The sequence below is a fragment of the Hemitrygon akajei genome, chromosome 31, assembly GCF_048418815.1.
Source record: "Hemitrygon akajei chromosome 31, sHemAka1.3, whole genome shotgun sequence".
NCBI classification, from domain to species: domain Eukaryota; kingdom Metazoa; phylum Chordata; class Chondrichthyes; order Myliobatiformes; family Dasyatidae; genus Hemitrygon; species Hemitrygon akajei.
The window spans coordinates 35357822-35381451 of record NC_133154.1 but is presented as its reverse complement, the minus strand read 5'-3'; the positions used below and the strand labels follow the sequence as shown (position 1 = coordinate 35381451).

General features: G+C 50.5%; 1 protein-coding gene and 1 long non-coding RNA gene across 4 annotated transcripts; both read right to left on the bottom strand.

The window, feature by feature from the left end:
- Positions 1–2012: 2012 nt before the first annotated feature.
- cd2bp2 (CD2 (cytoplasmic tail) binding protein 2) lies at positions 2013–14082 on the bottom strand. Of its 3 annotated transcripts, none has more exons than XM_073033571.1 (7): positions 13961–14082; positions 8459–8536; positions 7985–8114; positions 7295–7452; positions 3671–4151; positions 3210–3310; positions 2013–2787 (listed from the first exon to the last, which is right to left on the bottom strand). In XM_073033571.1, the coding sequence occupies exons 1-7, from the start codon at positions 13991–13993 to the stop codon at positions 2677–2679; spliced, it is 1092 nt and encodes a 363-aa protein (XP_072889672.1). In that variant the 5' UTR covers positions 13994–14082; the 3' UTR covers positions 2013–2676. The 3 variants fall into 3 exon arrangements, with proteins under 3 accessions (XP_072889672.1, XP_072889671.1, XP_072889673.1); XM_073033570.1 differs by having other exon boundaries at positions 13965–14069; XM_073033572.1 differs by having other exon boundaries at positions 13970–14035.
- Positions 14083–16163: 2081 nt separating this feature from the next.
- Positions 16164–19457, bottom strand: LOC140719158 (uncharacterized). The gene is made up of 3 exons (XR_012096868.1): positions 19024–19457; positions 18490–18572; positions 16164–18316 (listed from the first exon to the last, which is right to left on the bottom strand). It is a non-coding gene; the product is annotated as an uncharacterized lncRNA (long non-coding RNA).
- Positions 19458–23630: the final 4173 nt, after the last annotated feature.

The window sequence follows — 23630 nt, the reverse complement described above, 5'->3', positions numbered from 1 at the left end:
TTATGAAACTCTCAGATAGGCACATGATGTGTGGGGAATGGAGAGTTATAGACATTGTGTAAGCAGATGAGATTGAGTTCAACTCAGCTGAAGGGCCTGTTCCTGTGCTGACTTGTTCTATGTAAATGCTGGGACTGTTCGGCCTGAAAAGATATACTAACCCTCGTGCTGATCCCTGTGAATGGTTACTATAGTTATTCACAGGGGAATCTCGATCAACTGGGTAAGTGGGTCAAGGAATGGCAAATGGTGTTTAGATAGGTGTGAGATGTTGAATTTCAGGAGGCAAATGAGGACAGGACTTTCACAGTGAATGGCAGGAATCTGAGAGTGTTGTAGGACAGAGAGACCTAAGGATATAAGTACATGGTTCCCAGAGAGTGGAGTCATAAGTACACACGGAGATGAAGAAGGCATTTGGCACATTGGCCTTCATCAGCCAGGGCACTTAGTATAGGAGTTAGGATGTTATGTTGCAGTTGGTGAGGCCACACTTGGAGAACTGTTCTGTTTGGGTGATCCTTTTAAAGTTGCTATGAGCTGGAAAGAGTGCAGAGGAGATTTACAAGGATGTTGATAGGACTTGAAGGACTGAGTTATGGGGAGAGGTCAAGGAGATAGGGACTTTATTCCTTGGAGCATAGGAGACCTTACAGAGGTGTGTACAGTCATTAGCGGTGAATGTAATAGTCTTTTTCTCCCAGGGTTGAGGAGTCAAAAACTAGAGGGCACAGGTTTAAGGTGAGAGGTAAGAGGTTTCATAGAAACCTGAGGAGCAATTTTCACCCAGAGGGTCACCCGTATACAGAACAAGCTGCCCGAGTGAGTGGTTGAGGCATGGACATTAACAACATTTAAAAGTTACTTGGACAAGTACACAGAGAGGAAAGGTTTAGCGCAGGACTTCCTAGACTCCTTGGTTAATGGTAGGGATCTATGGCATAAAGGTTGGGAACCCCTAATTCGGAGACATACGAAAAAATGGGACTAGTTCAGTTCCTTAAGACCTTGCTAGGACCAGCTTCCCGAAAGGCTTGCTTCCGTTTGTGTGATTGAGTCTTTGACCAGGAAATTACTGCTCCAACGTTTGTACTGTGTTCAGGGACAGCGCAGGTGGGTAGAGGTAAGCCAGACAGCCCACGTGAACATGAATACAATGGGGTACACTCCAGTTCCACTTACACTCCACATCCACCACATAACCTTGCTCACATCTACAGGTCAGGAGTGTGGTGGGACACTCCTGAATCCCCTGATGGGGTTAGTCCATGCACTCCTCATCCACCACCATTACCACATTCCCATCTACAGGTCAGGAGTGTGATGGTTCACTCCTGAATCCCCTGATGGGGTTAGTCCATGCACTCCTCATCCGCCACCATTACCACATTCCCATCTACAGGTCAGGTGTGTGATGGTTCACTCCTGAATCCCCTGATGGGGTTAGTCCATGCACTCCTCATCCACCACCATTACCACATTCCCATCTACAGGTCAGGAGTGTGATGGTTCACTCCTGAATCCCCTGATGGGGTTAGTCCATGCACTCCTCATCCGCCACCATTACCACATTCCCATCTACAGGTCAGGAGTGTGATGGTTCACTCCTGAATCCCCTGATGGGGTTAGTCCATGCACTCCTCATCCACCACCATTACCACATTCCCATCTACAGGTCAGGAGTGTGATGGTTCACTCCTGAATCCCCTGATGGGGTTAGTCCATGCACTCCTCATCTGCCACCATTACCACATTCCCATCTACAGGTCAGGAGTGTGATAGGACAATCTACAGTTTCCTGGGTCCAACCACTCTTGAGGAGCTTGACACTGTCCAGTCTGCTTCCTCGGCTCCCCATCCACCCCTACCCTCTCCCCAAAACACATTTTCCATGTGTGGTACATGCAGCCAGCCTCGTGAGTTAACCTTCCCAACCCCACGCTGATTCTGTCCACAGTACACCCAAAGACAGACAACGGCCCCGTGTCCCAGAGCTGAAGGAAAAACATGTGTTCAAACAACTCGCATTTATATTGAGAGAAATGCAGATCACAAAGTACACACACACGAGACACGTGTGCGCACACATAGACAGCAGCCCGACAAGAGTTGATCATGTACACAGTGAGGTGCAGATAAACCGAAAACGCAGATGGCAGGTGCGGACACAAGATGCTGTGTGCATGGGAGGGGCAGGGGCTGTACAAGACGAGAGACCGACCCACATGCAGACACAGATGCGGGGGTCGAGACAGAGATGGGTGTGCACTTTACAGGAGGGGAAGGCAAGGGTCAGGTTGACACTGGCAAACACACCCAGGCACAAGTCAATACACGCTTCTCCCTCACACAGACACACTCTCACAAACACAGTTAATCACTCTTTTAGCCCACATAAGCGCGCGCACACACACACACACACGGATTCTTAAGTACATGAACTCTCATGCACTCTCACACAATCAAGCAAGTCCACACACACATACTCTCACATACACCCGCAGAAGTTAGCCGCGATGTACCCATCTGCTCTCACACACGGAGAGGGAAGGGTGCACTTGGGCCATTCCCCAGCCCACCCCCCGATGCGGGGAGGTCCGCAGACAGCGATGTTTTCCATGGTGGATTGGCAGGGCTGGAGGGCAGCAGTCACTATGCCTCCTCCTTCTGTGGAGGTCATGTGTAGAGGCTGAAGTCGATGCGGCGGGAACAGTAGAAGGGGGCAGAGGGCTGCCCCACCCTGCGGCAGTACACACCAGACCCAAAGTAGTCCTGGTCAGCCCAGTCCTGTGGGGAGTGAGAATGGAAAAGTGTCAGTGTGGGATGGGTGGGGCAGGAAGGAAAAAGGGTGGGGGAGGTGAGGGAGGGGGGAAAGGGAGACACAGGGTGTAGAATGGTGAAGAGGTTGAGAGGAAGAAGTGTGGGGAAGGGGGAAGGGTGAGAGGGGGTCAAAGGGGGGAACTGGGGAGAAAGGGGATGAGTGTGAGGGGAATGAGAGGAGGGAAGGAGGGATGTGGGAGAAAGGCTGCTCACACCCACCCATCCACTACAGATACTGCAGCACCCCTGAATTTCTACGGGCAGCCATAGGGACCCACAATTGAGATCTTCCTCCAACCCTCCCCCTGACACGCAAGGTCTTTCAGCAATCGATGTAGATGTGAAGAGACAAAGGTTGGCGGAGAGATCTCCTCCCAGCAGGCGTGTACCTGCATCTGGGCGCTTGAGAAGGGGCCATAGATCTCTGCATCATCTGTGTTCTCCCACTTGTACTCCCACATCACATCTGGAAGCTCAACCGGGCAGGAACCTGGGCAGGAGAGAGACAAACAGCCTGGTTATTGTACAGATCTCCCCTGAGAGAGAGGGGCTGAGAGACACCGGTCAGTGTACAGATTTCCCCGAGAGAGAGGGATTGAGAGACAGCAGTCAGTGTACAGATCTCCCTGTGAGAGTGAGGGACTGAGAGACATTGGTCAGTGTACAGATCTCCCTGTGAGAGTGAGGGACTGAGAGACTCTGGTCAGTACACAGATCTCCCTCTGAGAGACACTGGTTAGTGGACAAATCTCCCCCCCGAGAGACATTAGTCAGTGTACAAATCTCCCTCTGAGAGAGATGGACTGAGAGACTCTCGTCTGTGTACAGATCCCTCCCCCCCGTCACTCACCCTCCTCTTTTTCCTGCCTCGATGCCAGTGCTGTTTCGTCAATCTGTTCCGCGAACATGTCGATACTGGGGGTGTGTTCTCCTTTGGAAGGAGGCTTATGGCTCTCGCCCTTCTTCAGCCGGAACCCCAGCCTCTCATAGGTGTGCTGGTAGATTTCAAACTCGCCCCAGGCCACCATCTGGTCCGCTAGCCCCGTTAGCCGATCCAACTGCTCCTTCTGGCCGGGCTTCTCCTCCCCTCCCTCCTGCATCTCCTCCTCCTCCTCCTCTTTCCCCTCCTTCTTCCTCCGCTTCCTCCGTGACTCCCAGGGGCGCTTTGATCCACTGCCAGCACCCCCGCCCAGCCGTCGCAGGGCACCTGCCACTGTCTCCCCAGGTTTCAGCAACTCTAGGATGCCGCGAAGGAGAGTCCGCACATCGGCCGGGGCTTCCGTTCCTCCCGTCTCTGGGTCCTGGCGGGCTGGCCTCTCCTTGATGCGAACCTGTGGGGTGGTGGATGGGTTTGGGAGAAGAAAAGCAATGGGAGGTCAGTGCAAGGCCAGAGTCTCCTCCTCACCCACCCTCCGTCACTGAACACAGGAAGCCAGCATATCCCCTGACCATGGCCAGGACTGTTTTCCCGTTAAGTCCTGCAGAAGTTGGACAGGCCAGTCGTCAAGACCTCTCCCCACAGAATCTGCTCCACCCCACCCACTGAATCTGTTCACCCCCTCTCTTGGTGTCCCTGCCTAATTTCTGCATTAATACATTCTGAAACCGTGTCAACTCAGGGTTTACGAGAGAGAGACGGCACATTCCCTGATTGTGACTGTTCTGCCCTGTAAAAGCAGGGATGGTCAGTGGCTCCCTCACCCCTCTGCTCCCGTCTGATCACTGCATTGATATCTTCTGCAACTGCGTCAACTCAGGGTTTTTCATGGTCACACCTCCTGACCTTGACTATTTCTTCATTTAAGCCACATAGGAGGAGGAGCAGACCAACCACATCCCCCCTCGCCTGCCACCTACTGATGCATTCTGCCACAACAGCAAGCCAGGGTTTGAAGGGAGCTGGCACAGTCCCTGACCGTGACCCAGATGGTTTCCTGGGTAAGACCATGGCACCACCACAGCTCCCATCCGCTGTATGGACACATTCAGCCACCGTAATAACAACATAAAACAGTACAAGCTGTTAGCCTACATTTTCAGCTACTCCACAATCAATCTAATCCTCCCCACCCACATAACCCTCTATTTCTCTATCTTCAATGTGACTATCCAAGAGTCTCTTAAATGTCCCTAATGTATCTGCCTCTACCTCCACCCCTGGTAGTGTGTCCCATGTACTCACCACCCTGTGTGTATAAAACCTACCTCTGACATTCCCCATATACTTCCCTCCAATCACCTTCAATGGATGTTCTTTGGTATCGGTCACTGCCACCCTGGGAAAAAGGCGCTGGCTTTTATAATCTCTGCTTCTCATCATCTCGTACACCTCTATCAAGACACTTCTCACTTCCTTCACTCCAAAGAGAAAAGCCCGAGCTCACTCAAACTTTCCTCGTAAGACATGCTATCTAATCCAGGCAGCATCCAGATAAATCTCTTCTGCGACATTGTTAAAACTTCCTATAATGACCAGAACTGGACACAATACTCAAGGTTTTTTGAGAAAGCCAGCACATCCCCTGACTGTGACCTGGTTGTTTTTTTACCTCTGCCCTTCAAGTCTGACCCTCCCCATCTGATCTGCTATCATTGATATCTTCAGCCACTCCACAACAACTCAGTATTGGGTGGGTGCAGAAAGTTGACACAGCTCCCCACCTCGTCCTGAACTGTTTTATTTAGAGAGTGTTCCCTGTAGAAGGACCAGAGGAAATTCGATCCTGCTCAGCACTCCTCCACTCTTGGGCAGAGCATCAAGATTCGGAGTGTATCAGGACAGAGATGAGGAGAAACTGCTTTGCCCAGAGAGCAGTGAATCTGTGGAATTCTCAGTCCAGGGAAGCAGTAAGGGCTGCCTCATTAAATACATTTAAAGCACAGTCAGGTGGATTTGTTCAATTACAGTTGATCAGGAAACGACAGAGGTGATGCCACAGCCAGATCAGCTGTGATCTCACTGACAGCAGTGCAGGCCAAATAACCTTCTCCAACACCTCCTTCTCACGTCGATAGAACAGTACAATGCAGAAACAGGCCCCTTGGCTCACAAGGTCATGCTGAACTAATTACATTAGTAATTAAAGACCCAACTAAACGAATCCCTTCTGCCTACACAATGTCCATAACCCTCCATTCCCTGAAGATCCATTTGTCTAAGAGGCTTTTAAACACCTCTATCACATCTGCCCCCACCACTGCCCTGCTAGCACCTGCCAGTCACCCACCACTCTGTGAATAAACTTGCCCAGCACATCTCCTTTGAACTTTCACCCTTCACTTTGAATGCATGCCCTCCGCTATTAGACATTTCAAACCAGGGGAAAAAATATACCGGCTGTCTACGCCTTCCGTGCCTCTCACAATCAGGTCTCCCCTCAGCCTCCGCTACTCCAGTAAAACAACCCAAGTTTGTCCGACCTTTCGTTATAGCTCATGCCCTCTAATGCATGCAACATCCTGGTGAACCTCTTCTCCAAGTGGGGAACACCCTCTCCAAAGCCTCTAACTGAACCAGAACTGAATGCAATACTCCGGCTGCAGGTTCACCGGAGTTTATAAAGTGGCAATGTATCTTCCTGAATGTGGAACCTAGTACCTGGACTTTCTTTGCCAGCCTGTCAACCTGTGTGGCAACTTTCAGGGAGCTGTGGACGGGCACCCCAAGATCCCTCCATACATCCTCCCTATTGAGGGTCCTGCCATTCACTGACTACTGTCTCTGGACTGTGGCTGTACATTCTGCCACTTGGGGTGAGCGAGCCGACACAACTTCAGGTAGCGACCCACAACATTTCCCATTAGGAGTATACCGAGTAGAAGCAAGAACAGGCCATTCAGGCCATCTATTGCGTTCTGCCTCTGCTCATGTCTAACCTCTGAATTTATACATTTTCCCACTTTACAATAACTCTCGGGCTTTGGGATTAACACAACTCCCAACTGAGACCCTCAGAGAGTACATCCCAGAGCAGTAGTTGAAAGCCTCTTAGCCCCTTCACCCTGTTCTCCCTCCACTTTTGTCTAATCTCTGCATTCATAGGTTCTGCAACTTATTTGTGAAAGGAAGTGATTAGAAAACCTGGGGAGAAATATTTAAATCTAGGGAGGGTTTGACAGTTGAGGAAGCGAGGAGTGCAAATAGATCAGGAAAACTCAAGTGAAACATTCACAACAAAAGAGGGACTTTAGTGAGCAGCGAGAGGAAGTAATCAGGCAGTCTACTAAGCTGGAAGAACAGGCAATCAGGAAAGCTCCTGAAACATTTAAAAATTTTGAAGAGTTTTGACAGTCAGTAATCGGGAAAGCTTGAGTGAAATCAATGGAGAACAATCATGGGATGGCTTTAAGAGGGAGGAGGGAGAGGCATGAATGCTCAGTAGGCGAGGGAGGATGCATGTTGGAGCGCCAGTTGAACATAGAGGGTCCAGAGTCCCATCACTTGGAAGGCCCCAGCCTTTCCTCATCCGCTCACCCAGTCAATGTTGTCGAGCCAGTTGTCACGTATCTCGCCCTCCTTCTTAAGGAAGTAGTTGCCCTCAGAGTCGAAGTGGCCTTCCTCCATCTCCTCCTCCAGGTTGAAGGGGGTGATCTTGATGCCCTCGTCATAGTCGATGGTGGCTGACTCCTGACCTGGAGTGGGTGAGTGAGGACAGGAGATGGGCCTGATTAGTGGCTCGGAGGGAAGGGGTAGAGAGCATTCCTCCCACCCCTCCCAACACTCCATTCCTCCCACTACCCCTCTCCCCCATTTCCTCACCACCCACCCCTCACTCCCTCCCTACTCTCCACATATCTCATTCAACATCTCATCCACCCATCTCCCTGCAACCATCCCTCCATCTTCTTCCCCACCACTCCCTCCACCCGCCTCACTCCTCCCTCCCCGTCTTCTTCTCACCACCCTCCCACTTTTTCCCAATGCTACCTCCTCCAACTCTTCCTTTCCTTCTCCCCATCTCCCCCTCACACTCCCTTTATATGTCCCTCTCTCTCCACCAACCAGCTTCCCTCTCCCCTATCCCTTCACCACCCCCCTCTCTCCCTCGCCCATCCCTCCCACTGTTCTCCACCTTCCCCCCCATGAGATGAGAGACTGCAGTAGTTGAGGGGTCCATGGCTGTGGGGTCAGTGTGGAGAGACCCGACCCCCATCCCCAGCTCACCCTCAATGTCCTCAGTGGCCAGCATGTCATACTTTGTGGAGTCTCCCTCGTCCCCTTCTTCCTCCTCATCGCTGTCCAGTGAGTGTTTATCCTTGAAACGGCTGCCGGGACCCCCTCCGTTCATCGGGACCTGGGGGGGAGTGGGGGAGAGGAAGAGAGTGGGGTGGAGGGGGAGGTGAGAGAGTAGGAGGAGGAGTGGAAAATGAGGGTAAGGGAGTTAAATGAAGGTGGGGAGAGCATGGGAGTGAGGGGGGAAAGGGTGAAATAGAGGGGCAAGAGAGAGGGTGAGTGTGGAGGCAAAGGAAGGAGGTATTGTGGGAGAGAAGGAGAGCAGGATGGAGGTGGGAGTGAGGGGCAAAGGGGGGAGAGATGGGGTAATGGTGAAGCAGTGTGGAGGAAGAGTCAGTCAGTGGCAGGTCTCAGCGGCAGACAAAATTCCGTAAGGAAGGGCTCCCTCCCTCTGAAACACTTTACCTGCTGAAGCCGCTCCTCCTGGTCCCCACCGCCAACCTCAAACGACACTTTACGTTTTGACATCTTCGCCACTTGGAGCTGCTCAGGAGATAAATGATGATTGTAAATAACTGCCAGGGATACTGTAATACAGTACAGCACAGGAAGAGACCCTTCAAATCATGATGTGTACCAAACTTAGTTACAACACCTGACTAAACTAATCCCTTCTGCTTACTCAGTGCCCACGTCCCTTTTTGTCTGATCTGAGAGCCTCTGAAACGCCTCCATCAGCACCCCTGGCAGCAGATTCCAGGCACCAGTCAATCTGTGTGAAAAAAAGCTGGCCCCACACATCTCCTATGAACTTTCCCCCTCCTGGCTTAACTGCAAGCCCTCGGGTATTAGACATTTCTACCCTGGGGGATCTTTCTGCTCTTATAATTTTATAAACCTCTGTCAGATCTCCTCTCAATCTCTGCCACTCCAGAGAAAACAAGCTAAATTTGTACATCATCCCCTTCTGTCTAATGCAGGCAGCATTCTGGGAAAACTCCGCTGCACCTTCCCAAAGCCTCCATACTCTTCCTTTAAAACAGCATGTCTCTCTATTCTGTCCCACCCATCTTTCTCTCTCTCTCACTGCCCCAACTCCATCTCTTTCTCTGCACCATTCCACCTCCCCTCTCTCTCTCGTCTCTCCCTCTCCACATTTGGGCACCATGGCAGCGATGGTTAGCGCGATGCTATTACAGCTCGGGGTGTTGGGAGTTTGATTGTGATGAGCGTGTGGGTTTCCTCCAGGTGCTCTGGTTTCTTCCCACAGTCCAAAGACATACCGGTTAGTTAATTGGTCATTGTAAATTGTTGCATGATTAGGCTGGGGTTAAATTGGTGGGTGTGGCTCAAAAGACTGGAAGAGCCTGTTCTGCACTGTATCTCTAAATAATTTAAATCATTCTCCTTGGGGAATAGCAGCACTAAGTACTGTACTCATTTTTTATCTCACCCACTTTCTGACACGAAGCAATGAAATCCTTCCTTTAATGGTGCCATCTAGTTACTCTTTAAATGTATGTATAAAAAACCTAGGGATTCTTTTTAATCCTACCCACTGAGGACATTTCATGGTCCCTTTTAGCCCTCCTGATTCATAGAGTAATACAACTTGATACAAGCCCTTTGACCCAGCCGGTCCCAATTTACTGTGCTTGGCCCATTTCCCTCCAAGTCCCACCCATCCACGTGCTTCTGAAATGATACCAATGTACCTGCCTCAACTCCCTGCTCTGGCAGCTCGTTCTGTTAACTCACCTTCTGCTACAGGTAAAAGTTGCCCCTCAGGCTCCTCATTGTAACTGAACTCCCGCCCCCCCCCCCCCCACCTAGCACTTTAGCCAAGGTCCAGCCTTGCCCTTGTCTTAAACATCTGAGGAGTTCTCTGAAGAACTCAGAGAGTGGGGGGAGAGAGATCCTTTTCAAGTTTGCTGCCTGGGTCTGGAGTTCAGCAGGGAGTCAACTTTGCACTTGTACGTTAAAGATCTCTGAAGGAAGTTTCAGAATCAGAATCGGGTTTATTATTACTGACGAATGTCATGAAATGTGCTGTTTTGTGGCAGCAGTATGGTCTAAGACATAAAATTTACTCTAGTTTACAATAATAAATAAATAATGCTAAAGAGGAATAGTGGGGTATTGTTTGTGGCCAGTTCTGAAATCTGAGCGGAAGAAGCTGTTCTAAAAACACTGTGTAGAACATGATGAGGAGAACTTGTCTCTAAGGTGCCCCTTCCCTCTGCTAGCCTGCAAGTCACCCTTGGGCAAGGTTTAACACCTGCTTAACAACACCCCCACTGATCAGGGTCACGAGAAGTATGGGAGCAGGTGGTAGATGGTCGTATGAGCCATTGGTGCATATCACAAGTCCTGGTTATGTGACTTCTGACGCCAGGCAGACAACCTCTGATAATGTAAAGACACTGCCCAGAAGAAGCCAATGTCAAACCACTTCTGTAGAAAAATTTGCCAAGAACGATCATGGTCGTGGAAAGACCATGATCACCCATCATACGACATGGCACATAATGAACGAAGATGAATCTAACCCTTCCTTCCCACATAACCCTCCATTTTACTTTCACTCACGTGTATATCTAAGAGTCTCTTAAATGTCTCTAATGTTTCTGAGTCTGCCACCAACCCTGGCAGGACATTCCATGCAACCACCACTCTGTGGGTGAGGTAAAAACATCTCTGACACCCCCCTCTACTTTCCTGCAATCACCTTAAAAGTATATTTTCTGGTATTAGCCATTTCCACTCTGGGAAGAAAGTCTCTGGCTAGCCACTCCATCTATACCAGTTATCATCTTGTACACCTATCATCCGCCTTCGCTGCAAAAAGAAAAGCCCCAGTTCGCTCAGCTGAAGGTAAAGATTAAACGGTTATTGATTAGTCAGTGGGTTGAGGGCTACAGACAGAAGATGGGAGAATGGGGTTGCGACCCCACATTAGGGGAGGGTGATTAAATGTCAGAGCAGATCACCTGACCAGGTTCATTTGCCAATACAAGGTTGATAGCGGCCCCTTCCCTACTTGGACAACCTACATACTGTGTCAAGGAACTGCCGAGACGTTCCTGAAAAATTCAGGTCCTAGTCTTATTTACACCACAGCCACTTAGGGCAGCAATGAAGGTCCTCCATCTCTATCTGTCCTTGGCCATCGTACCGCTGTACACAGACATAGAAGGATTCTTCATTGCTGTTTCTGTAACAATTTTTTTGACCAGTCAGAGTTATTAGCTCTGAGCTGAACTCCCGAACCTGAACCACTCTTAGTACCAGTTTGGGATGGGTGACCCTTCCAAGAGAGAAAGCATAAAGCTCTGAATCCAGCCAGCATAGCTCTCCGAGTCTTTGAGGTACGCACCAAATCCTACAAGTTCGTAGCCCTCTTCAAGGTAAGGGTCCCAGTCCATACAGGGGAAATTAAGGCCACCCATTCCAACTACCTTGTTCCTTAGTCAAAGGAATTGATTAGGGATTTCAGGAAGGGGAAGTCCAGAAAACCCACCAGTTCTCACTGAGGGGTCAGTGGTGGAAAGGGTGACAGGTTTCAAGTTCCTGGGTGTCAACATCCTAGGCCCACCGTACTGATGCAATCACGAAGAAGCCACACCAGAGGCTATATTTCATTCGGAGTTTGAGGAGATTTTGCTTGCCACCAAAAACGAGCAAATATCTTCAGATGTGCAGTGGGAAGCAATCTGACTGGTTGCATCACCAACTGATATGCAGACTCCAATGCGCAGGATCGCAGGAGGCTGCAGGGCCGTAGAGTTGGCTGGCTCCAACGCGAGCACAACCCCACCACGGAGGCCATCTTCAAAATGCAGTGCCTAAAGAAGGTGGCATCCCTCATTACGGACCCTCACCTTCTGGAACATGCCGTCGTTACTACCATCAAGGAGACCGAAGACCTTAGGAACAGATTCTTTCCCTCTGAATGGTCAATGAGCATGACCTCATTATTCCTCTTTTTCACATTTATTTACATGTATTGTAAATGAGTAATTTGTTATGCCTGCACCGTACTGCTGCCACAAAACAACAAATTTCACAGCTTATGTCAGTGATAAATAAAACATTTCTGTTCCTCTACATCCCACTTAACCCTATCATAGTGACTTCACCTTTCCTAAAGCATATCTGCTTTCTTCGTCACCACTCTAACAACCCTATTCAGATGTTCTATTCAGATGTTGTGCTAACTAGTTGCATTACGGTCTGGTATTGCATTTGGAATGTGCAGGAATGCAAGAAGCTGTGGAGAATAGAGGACTCAGCCCAATAAATCACCAACACATCCCTCACTACGTTTGGTGTGTCTACAGGAGGTGCTGACTTTCAAGAAGTCAACATCCATCATCAAAGATCCTCACCACCCTGTAAATGTATTGTCTCACAGCACCCAGTGGGCAGAAGTTGAACCACCAGGTTCAGGAACAGCAACCATTTGGCTCTTGAACCAACCTTCACAATCCTAATCACTGTTTCAATACAGGGACACTGTGACCACTTTGCATCACAATGGACTTCAACCTTCTTTGTCCTAATTGTGTTCCCTCTTGTGAAGTCTGTTTTGTTTATGTTTTTCTTGACAATACTGCTTATCCCTGTGCTCGGTGCCCGAGATGCAGCTGCAAATATGTTTTACCTCAGCATACGTGTCTCTGTGCGTGTGTTATGTGGTGTGGACTCCACCATAGCGGTTAGCTCGACGCCACTACGGCTCAGAGCGTGCCAGAAATCAATTCCAGCTCCCTTCTACGAGGAATCTGTAGTCCTCCCAATGGAATGGATGGATTTTCCCCAGTGTCCCACAGTCCAAAGACACTGATGGGTTAATCAGTCCCATGATTAGGTTAGGGTTCAATGGGGGCTGCTAGAGCTGTGTGTCTCGGAGGGCCAGAAAAGCCTACTGTATCCCTAAATAATAAAATTAATAACAAATCCCACTTTGACATTCCTGAGCTCTAAACATACTGCCTCAGCAGATGATCCCTTCAGACACCTCTTCCCTATTCTACAGCCCTCTCTTTTTATCTGAACAATTGAACTGTTGGTCGTGTTCTTCTCTTAGCCAAGTCTCTGTAGAGGACACATCATAGTTTAACACACTAATCCAGTCCCTAAGATCATCTGCTTTCCACAGAAACGTAAAAGCCTAGATCCTAGGAAGTACCCAGGATTGTCCTACTCTCAAAATGTATGTAGGTAGGACACACACTGTGCATGGTGGGGAGTATCAAGCGTTTAGAGGCGGTGGTGGTCGGGGTATATATTTTCCTCAGAGGTGGGGGAAAATAGAGAGTCTTAGATTCTGGAAGAGATGAAAGAACAATGGTCTGGAAACGGGAGTAAAGTGTGAGAGGGTCAGTACAGAGGAGGTGGGCCAAATGGCCAATTTCTGAGCGCTGTTGCCCGTTCTGGGGCTTCAAATGCCCTGAGTACAAACGAATGCCCAACAGCGGCTTTACTGTGGTTTACATTTCTCTGGGCTGTACCGCTCTGGAATTTCCACTAACATTGGCTTTCTACCCTATCCCGCTCTGATGAGGGCTCTTCGCCTCTCCCACCACAGATTCTGCTTGGCCTGCTGCGTTCCGCCAGCATTTTGTGTGTGTTCCCACAGGGTCGTCCTAATTTTGGTCAACAACTCGCAGTCGCCATCCCACGCCGCGCATGCGCACATGTCTCATGTCGGCTCCCACGAGTGCCCGCGCTTGCGCACTCGGCCCTCCCAACCTGGCTGACGGCTGTCCCGCGTCTGCGTACTCGAGTCTCGGCGCAAACCACCACCCCCCCCGCTCAATCCTGCACGGACAGTCTTCCACGCTGCCAACGCGGAGAGACAAGAATAAGAATTAGGACGCTGGGGTGTCAGAAGAAGGCGCCAGCGCTGCACGGTCGAATGGTAGTTGCCCCGTTACCCTCCCCCTCCTCCAATCGATGTTTTACCCGCCTCGCCTTCACGCCGCGGCCTACTAGCATCCAACGCGCTGCTGGGCGGGCCTTCCGCCGTGGAGTGGAAGTGGTCACCAGGGCAACCGTCCGTCATAGTTATCATCGCCTTCTCACTGGGCTGCGTGAAACATCCCGCCCCTCATTCCATCCCACTACCACTCAAGGCAATGCTAGATGATCACGAGTTATCACTCTGCAGTTTCATTGGGCCGCGGCCATGACAGACTGCGCTTTCGGCCACTCAGTTTGACCATGGAGTCTTGCCTCCCCGGAACTCTCCGAGAAACGACCCGCCCCCCTAAACGACACTTGACGGATGGCGCCCTCAGCCATTCAGGATCACGTCCTCCCACCGCCCATCAGCGACCGGGGAGCACCGTCACTAGGGGCAACTGTCCGTCATTAGCGGTTCGTAGGTACTGTACCTAGACCGGGTGCTGGAAGGCTTCATTTTTGTCGTTCGGGGCATTGAGGGTGGAGGTGAGGCTGCATATGGAGTACTCTATGCATTTCTGGTTGCCCTATTATTAAAATGGGAAGAATGCAGAAGAGACTCACGAGGATATTGCCGGGACTCGAGGGACTGAGCTATAGAAACATGGAAATCTACATTCGGCCCACAATGTTGTTGCTGACCATGTAACCAACTCTAGAAACTGCTTAGAATTTCCCTACCGCTTAGCACTCTATTTTTCTAAGCTCCATGTACCTATCTAAGAGTCTCTTAAAGGACCCTATTGTATCAGCCTCCACGACCGTCGCCAGCAGTGCATTCCACGCACCCACCACTCCGTGAAAAACTTCCAAGCATCTTAAAACTGTGCCCCCTCGTGCTCGCCATTTCAGCCCTGGGAAAAAAGCCTCTGGCTATTCACACGATCAATGCCTCTCATCGTCCTATACACCTCTATCAGGTCTCCACTCATCCTCCGCCCCTCCAAGGAGAAAAGGCCAAGTTCACTCATAAGGCTTGCTCCCCAATCCAGGCAACATCCTTTTAAATCTCCTCTGCACCCTTTCTATAGTATCCACATCCTTATGGAGTTATGGAGAGAGTTTGGGACTTAATTTCATGAGGCATAGGAGATTGAGGGGTGACCTTATATAACTGTATAAAATCACGAGGACATTGATAAGGTAAATGCAGTCTTTTTGCAAAAGTCAGAAAATTCAAAACTAATGGGCACAGTAAGGTGAGAGGAGAAAGGTTTAACGAGGTAGGTTTTCCACACACTGGGTAATGGGAATATAGAAAGTGATGCCCGAGGAAGTGGGAAAGGCGGCTAAAATTAAAACACATTTGGGCAGGTACATGGATAGGAAAGGATGAGAGAGCTAGGAGCTGAATGCCTTAGAGGGAATCTTGGTCATCAGGGAGCAACTGAAGATTATCCAGGCTACATCTGAGGATCAGTAGCGGAGAGGGTCAGCAACTTTAGACAGGGAGGTAAAAGCACTCTGGCCTTTGGATGAGGCACTGAGTACGGGTGTCAGAATGTCATGTTACACATCCGTGAGACAAACATACGTAGTGCAAGATGAAAAAGGGATAATAAGGGAATGTGGAACAGAAACTGCCTATGGCTAATATATGTGGCCATCCATACCTCTTCTCTACCCATCCAATGTTAAAAATAAATTCATCATCCAAGTATTTGGTTACCTTTTACCTTACCTTTTGCTACCTTGCCATTGTAAAGGATTGAGTTGTAAAGAGCCCGTGAAAGTGAGTCTGAGGTCCTAGAATCGGTTGAGATGAGCAGAATTATCCACACCGGTGTTTGAAGGGTAATAACTGTCCCTGAACCAAGTGGTGTGAGTCCTGAGGCTCCTCGACCTCCTGCCTTGTTCTTCGTGATTTTATACAGCTATACAAGGTCACCCCTCAGTCTCCTATGCTTCATGACATGAAGTACCAACCTCTCTCCATAAGGTAGGAATGAGAAGAGAGTATAGCCGGGATAGTGGGGTCCTGGATCACGCTGCTTTCTTGTGACAGCGCTCTGTGCAAATGAGTCAATGGTGGGGAGGGCTTCGCCTATGACGAACTGGACCCATTTGCTGAAAAGGGACAGACTGAAGTCCCCTTTGATCAGAAAATGACTCGGGGAACTGTGTTGATGGTAGGAAGGTATATTTTTGAATCAAACATCTACAAGGCAGCTTGATCCATAAGTGAGACGACAACATAGCCAGAGAAGATAAAGATTGACTTTATTTGTCATATGTACATCAGATCACACAGTGAAAAGCATCATTTGCATCCATGACCGAGGGTGTATGGGGGCAGCCCACAAGTGGTGCCAAGCCTCTGATGCCAACATAGCATGCCCACAATTTACCAGCCCTAAATGTCCGCCTTGGAATGTGGGAGGAAACCAGAGCACCCGGAAGAAACCCATGTAAACTTACAAAGTCTGTACAGAGATCAGTGGGAATCGAACTCTGATCGCTGGAACTGTAAAGTGTTACGCTACCATGAAGCCCCTAAATCTAGGACTAAATATCTCAGCGTTACTCTAATCAGCAGAGAATTAAACCCTTCACCGTGGGAGCTGTGATACACTCCACACGTTGAAATCCCAAGAGTCGGAGGCCAAAATAACAAGTGGAATTGAACCGGTTAAACTCAGAAATATAGTGAACTGTTTATTTGTTTGCCTGGACGCTGTCTTACCTATAAGGTGTGTTTATTTCCCATTCCTTAACCGTTTATGATCATGCACCAAAGCTTATAATTTCACCTTCGCCTTTCTTATATAGGAGGTACAATAACAATACTATCTATTGTTTTGTATGACGACCCCCCCCCCCCCCCCCGCCACTGTGCAGATCATGGTCAAATGGTCCGTGCCAACCAAGATTCCTATTTGCCCATGATTGTGCCCTGGGGAGAAAGGGCTGCATTCATTCACCCTGTCTGTCCGCCGATCCAGAAAGCTCTACTAGGAAATGACCAATCAGGTTTCATTGCACAATACAATTTAGAAATTACGATATTTTCATCTGTCTTTTTAAAAGATTAATATTAATTTTTGAACAAGTTTTCCAAAAGCTATCCGTTATACTTTTATTAACAATGAAGCAATGTAAATGTAATTAACATTACTAATTTGTTAATCAGTGACCATCTCTGCTCAAAATGACCATGGAGTGTCAGTGAATTATTTCCAACTTGGGCACACGCTCTCAGAAAGGTTTGACCCGCGGGTAGAGGTTCAGCACACTCAAGACAGGGAGCGAATTCGGGAAGTGACAAAGGGCCTGAGAAGCCTCAGCAACACACACAAAATGGCCGAGGAGCTCAGAGGATCGGTAGACTGTTCATTCCCCTCCACTGATCACACCAGACTTGCTGAGTTCCTCCAGCACTTTGTGTGTGTGTTGCTCTGGATATTCAGCATCTCTGCTGTCTGATGTGGGGAAGGGTCACAGGGAAATGAGGAAGAGGGTGGGAGGAGGATGGAAGGGGTACGAGGGAGGGAGAGAGAAGAGGATAGGGGAGCAGGAAGGGGAGGGAGGAGGGGTGGGTAAAGTAGGGAGAAGGGGTAGGATAGGTTGGAGTGAGAGAATTGATCGAGGGAGATGGGGTAGGGGGTGGAGGGAGGAATAGAGGAAATGGAAGGGGACAGAGAGGGGAAAGGTGGGAAACACTAATAGGGAGGAAGAGGGTTTGTCAACTCAGAAGGGAGAGAGGGAGGCCTTAGCAGGGAGAGAGAAGGTGTATGAGGGTGGGGGGAGGGAGGAGAGGGAATGGGAGACTCAGGGAGGAAGAGGGTTTGTCAACTCAGAAGGGAGAGAGGGAGGCCTTAGCAGGGAGAGAGAAGGTGTATGAGGGTGGGGGGAGGGAGGAGAGGGAATGGGAGACTCAGAGAGGAAGAGGGTGGAGAGGTGTGAGAAGAAATGAGGGAGGGAAAGACACGGAGGGGGAGTGATGACATCTCGGAGAAAACCTCTATAAACACCCCTCACTCACGTTCTCCCTTCCCCTCCCTCAGTCGAACTCCACCAGTCTGCCAGTGGGGACGCCTCCCTCACTGTCCCTCGCCCACCGCCACTCCTCCCGTGCTCTCTCTACCCCTTCCCCGTAGCGCCGGTGGAGGGCAGCGAAGGTTTCCCCCTCTCGATGCCTCCCCCTCCTCTGCCGGTGCGAGTGGGAGTAGTGGGGTTCGCCGTGCCAGACTCCAGCCCCTTGAACCCTGGGTTTGGCAGCTGGAGCGGGAAATTGACGAGAGGGGTCGGAGGAGCTGCCCAACGGTCCGACTTGGCTCGGGGTCATCCCGGGGAGGATCCGCAGAGGAGGGTCCCCTGTGGGGGGACGGAGTGGGTGGTGATATCGCACAGCCTCATCTGGGCGGGGAAGAGAGAAAGATCATTATTCCTCCAGCCACACATTCAGTTACTCCCTCTCCCACCGTCGCCCCTTCTATATCCCCCTCACCTACCCCTGCTCTCTATTCCTTTCGCCCCCCCTTCTCTTCCTCCTTCTTCCCCTCCCCCCCCCCCCCACCCCCGCCACTCACCTGCTCCTAGTCCCGGGAAGGAGCGGAGCGACGAAGCGGCCGCGGGGTCTTTGTGCCCCTCTATCTCCGCTCACTGCGCCGATCTGACGAAGAAAAAATAAAGTTATCCCCAGCGACACACACTCCTAGGAGAAGGAGGGGTGACCTTATGGAGAAGTTGAAAAGTATTATGAGATCACAGACAAGGCGGATGGTAACAGTCATTTCTTCAGGATAGGAGCGTCCAGAACCGGGATGAGAGGGGAAACGTTTAAAAGCGACCCTTTTAAATATGTATCTGGAAGGAGCTGCCGGAGGAAGTGGTACAATGCAAGCATTTAGGAAGCACTGGATATGGGCCGAACACGGGGAACTGGTGAGCACCGTGGTCAGCACAGACTGGCCGGGCCGAAAGGCCTATCTCTGTGCGGTGTAGCTCTGTGACTCTGAGCCTCCCAGTGGCGGGGACAGGCCACTGAGAGATCAAGTCGCCACTCTGCCCCTCTGCAACCCCCTCCCATCCTCTTTCGCCGGCAGCTGCCGCAAGATCCTTGCCTGTTCGTTCCGCCAGCCTCCGATCTCCGCGTGTCCCGAATCCAGGGAGAACGGGATCCCAGAACAGACAGGGAGAGGCCGCGGGCGCGGCTGCAGATCGATGGGACAGGAAGTCAGTGGCGAGAAGCCTATAGAAGGGGAAGCTAAGATTCTCTCGCTCTGACACAACTAACTCAAAGGCTGTGCGATGGGGGCTTGGGTTCTTGGAGGTGTGGGGGGGGGGGTCTTGTTGCAGAGACAACTGTTAGTCAGGCGAAGACCAATTCCCCGTTAAATAAATGTCACCGTCACGAGGTTAACTTCCCCGTGACATTCAGAACATCTATTCGGATACATCACGGCTTGGTACGGGAACTGCTCGGCCCGTGACCGCAAGAAACCTCAGGGACACAGCTCGGTACCACACAGAAACCAGCCCCCCCCCACCCCCCCACCCCTTCATGCACTCTGTCTACACTTCCCACTGCCTCAGTAAAACAGCCAGCACAATCAAACACCCCACCCATCCCGGACATTCTCTCTACCCCTCCCATCGGGCAGAAATCTGAAAGCACGTCCCACCAGGCTTCTACCCGACTGTTCGACAAGTGAACAGACCCCGAGTACGAGAACGTGGACCCTTGACCTCACAAGCCTTTGCACCTTGCTGTCTCCCTGCACTGCACTCTGTTTGGGATTGTTATTGTTTTCCCTCGTTCTGCCTCAATGCACTGTGTAACGATTGGATCAACCAGCAATCAAAACTAGTCCCCTCGGCCTACTCAGCCTCCACCTCCCTCTGTTCCCTGTACTAATATGCATGCAGGCCTAAGAGCCTCTGAAACGCCTCTCAACCCACACAAAGTCCAGGAAGAACTCAGCAGTTCAGGCAGCATCTGCAATTGAATTGGACAGTGGCTGTTTGTGCCGTAATTGCCTCTATAGTTTCAGCCGCCACCACCCCCCACCCCATTCCAGGCACTCAGCACCCCCTGTATATAAACAAACTAGCCCACACCTCCTCTGAATGTACCCTCCCCTCCCCCATTGCTTAATACATGCCCTCTGGTATTAAACATTTTTAACTCCTGCGACAAAAGGTACCAGCTGCCTACTCTGAGGTAGTTATAGCCGGGGTGGCAGTAGGGGTAGGGTCCCACTATTAAATGCTCCCAATGGCGCATGTCTCAAATAGCCTCTGTCAAACAAGTCCAACTCCTGGCCTTCACGTGTGGCTTAGCTACTAAGCTAACCATTTCTACTGACAGGGGAAGGGGCAAAGGCAGGTTACTGTCGTTTCGGGCAGATGGGGCTTATCAGCTGTGATTGGCAACTCATCTAGGAGAAGGAAAACTCTGATCTCAAACCCCCGCTACCTTGCGGCCGTACCCACTCATGGGGAAGGCTTCGGGAGTGAACCCCGAGGAAAAATCCAGAGCTGAGGTTCAATGCTGACTGGCAGCTCCTGTGACGCTGCTGGTATCAAACTGTATCAGTCTCCACCGTTGCTTTGGGTTCGCAGATGTGTGGAGAGGGGAGCCTGCTCCGTGGGTAACAGTCTCCGCCGTTCCTTTGGGTTCGCAGATGTGTGGAGAGGGGAGCCTGCTCCGTGGGTAACAGTCTCCGCCGTTCCTTTGGGTTCGCAGATGTGTGGAGAGGGGAGCCTGCTCCGTGGGTAACAGTCTCCGCCGTTCCTTTGGGTTCGCAGATGTGTGGAGAGGGGAGCTTGTTCCATGGGTAACAGTCTCCGCCGTTCCTTTGGGTTCGCAGATGTGTGGAGAGGGGAACCTGCTCCGTGGGTAACAGTCTCCGCCGTTCCTTTGGGTTCGCAGATGTGTGGAGAGGGGAGCTTGTTCCATGGGTAACAGTCTCCGCCGTTCCTTTGGGTTCGCAGATGTGTGGAGAGGGGAACCTGTTCCATGGGTAACAGTCTCCGCCGTTCCTTTGGGTTCGCAGCTGTGTGGAGAGGGGAGCCTGTTCCATGGGTAACAGTCTCCGCCGTTCCTTTGGGTTCGCAGCTGTGTGGAGAGGGGAGCCTGCTCCGTGGGTAACAGTCTCCGCCGTTCCTTTGGGTTCGCAGCTGTGTGGAGAGGGGAGCCTGCTCCGTGGGCAACAGCCTGCATATCTGGACAACTAGGATACAACATCCATGGTTGACCCTGAGGTGTCAACTCTATCTATTCCTCTCATAACTTTATAAACCTCTATCGAAACTTTATGATCTTCTATCAGTCTCCCTTCAGCCTCTGTTGCTCTAGAGAAAACAACCCAGTTTTGTCCAGCCTGTCCTTAATGTAACTTCCTGACACTTCGTTGTGCCCTGGCTAATAAAATAGGAGGGAGTAACAGAACCCAGCAGTCGCACACCACCAGGTTCAGGAACAGCAACTTCCCTTCAACCAGTCAGTTCCTGGACCAACCAGCACAATCCTAATCGCTGCCTCAGTATGCTGACTCTGTGACCACTTTGCTCCACAATGGACTTTGCTTTATTCCAATTGTGTTTGTCAATGACTGAGACAGGAGCAGAATTAGGCCATTTAGCCCATCAAGTCTGCTCGGCCGTTCCATCAGGGCCGACTTATTTTCCCTTTCAACCCCACTCCCCTGACTTCTCTTCTTGCTGACACCCTGACTGATCATGAACCTAACAATCTCCACTTTAAATATACCCAGTGACTTGGCCTCCACTGCCAATCAATTCCACAGATTCACCACCCTCTGGTTCAAGAAATTCCTCTTTTATTTTGTTCCAATTATGTTCTTTCTTGTAAAACCTCTGTCGACTTTTATACATGTAATTGATATTTTGTGATCTCTGGTAATTTTTTTAGTGCACCTGAACCTGTCTGTGTGGCAATTGGAAATGACACTCCTACACCCTCTCCCTCCCTCATAATCCATCTCCCTCTCCTTTGTAATCCCTCCCTCCCTCTCCCCCTTTTCCGAGCATTGCCTCGCTCACTTATTGAAATCCCTCTCTCTCCCTTGTAATCTCCCCACACCCTTCTCAGAATCCCTCATATGCTCTCAAAACCATTCCCCCTTTCCATCCCTCACCCTCCCTATCATTACCTCACTCCATATCCCTCCTGATTCCTCTCTCCCTCTCTCTGTCTACCTAATGGCTCCCTCCTAATCACCCTCCCGAACTCATAAACTCCAACTCTCCCTATCAATGACCCTCACTTTCTGCTGCCCTCTCCCTCCCTCCTGTTTACCCCTCTATCATCGCCAATAATAAAATAATGACCCAGAATACGCACGTGTGCTGACGATTCAACCACACTTCATTTTACTTGTGCACAAGTTGAACGGCATGGCTCCTGCCACCTTCACTGTTCTGAAGTCTGACCTGAGAAATGCCACTCTTACATAGAGTAGTTATGGATATTGACCACTTGGTAAACTGTGTGTTCAAATTCCTTACTTGTAATTCACATTCACTCCATTCACAATAGAGGTGTTAAAAGTCACTAGAAACTGCAAGCTGACAACCGATGAAGGTCCTGCCAGAAGGTCTCGGCCCGAAACGTCGACTGTTTACTTTTTTCCATAGATGCTGCCTGGCCTGCTGAGTTCCTCCAGCATTTTCTGTGTGTGTGTTGCAGCTGACAACCGATGACACTTTGAAGTTGGTGAAGCAAAGATCCCCTAGTTGCCTTGGATCGGTTATCTGGTCTCCAGTCCCCGGCTGTTTAAAAGGAAACCGTGCCTCTCAAACACCTTTCTTGCCTCTACTGTCTGCACCCTGTCCTTGCCTGGATATTGTGTTAACCCTTGCCTTATGGCAACCCCCACACCTCTCCCTCTGACCGATTTCATCATCGTCCGGTGTGGATGGTCCAATGACAGGCCATCGAGGGCTGTTCCACCCAGTAAACAATCTTGCCCACTATCGAGGACATATTCCAGAGGCAGTGCCTCAGTAAGCACCCTCACCAATCAGGACACGCCCTCTTCTCATTGCTTACATCAGGAGGAGGTACAGGAGCCAGAAGACACACTTTTTTTATTAGTCCTGATGTTGTTGAACAGAGTTCCTGTTTCCCCTTCCCCTCCCCTGACAGTTTCGTAGACCAGTGTGAGAGCTGTGGGTATATCTAGGGATAGGTGAACGCAGATATGGGGGTCCCACCAACCTCTCGCATGTCATTTCTACTCAGTGGGGGGCTGACCTCTCTGCCTCCCATATTCCTCAATCCACATCACCAGTAGCCTCTCCCCCCTCTTATTTAGCTCTCTCTCTTTCTTTCTCATCACTCTCTCCTGATTCCCAATTCCCTTTCTCCCATTTTTACACAAACTTTCCGTCTCACCCTGTCCCCTCAATCTTTGCCTCTCCCTCACTCTCTTCCCACTCACCCTATCATTTCTCCACCTCCTCTTCTCTCTCACCCTTTCTTCTCTCCCTCTCCTCTCCCCTCCCCTTCCGTTCCCCCTCCCTCTTCCCCTTCCCACCTCTCCTCCCCCTCACCACTTCCCCCTCTCCTGCCCTCCCTCTTCCCCTTCCCACCTCTCCTCCCCTCCCTCACCACTTCCCCCTCTCTTCCCCTCACCTCTCCTCCCCTCCCTCACCACTTCTCCCCTCCCCATTCTCCTCCACTCCCTCTCCCCTCCCCTCCCTG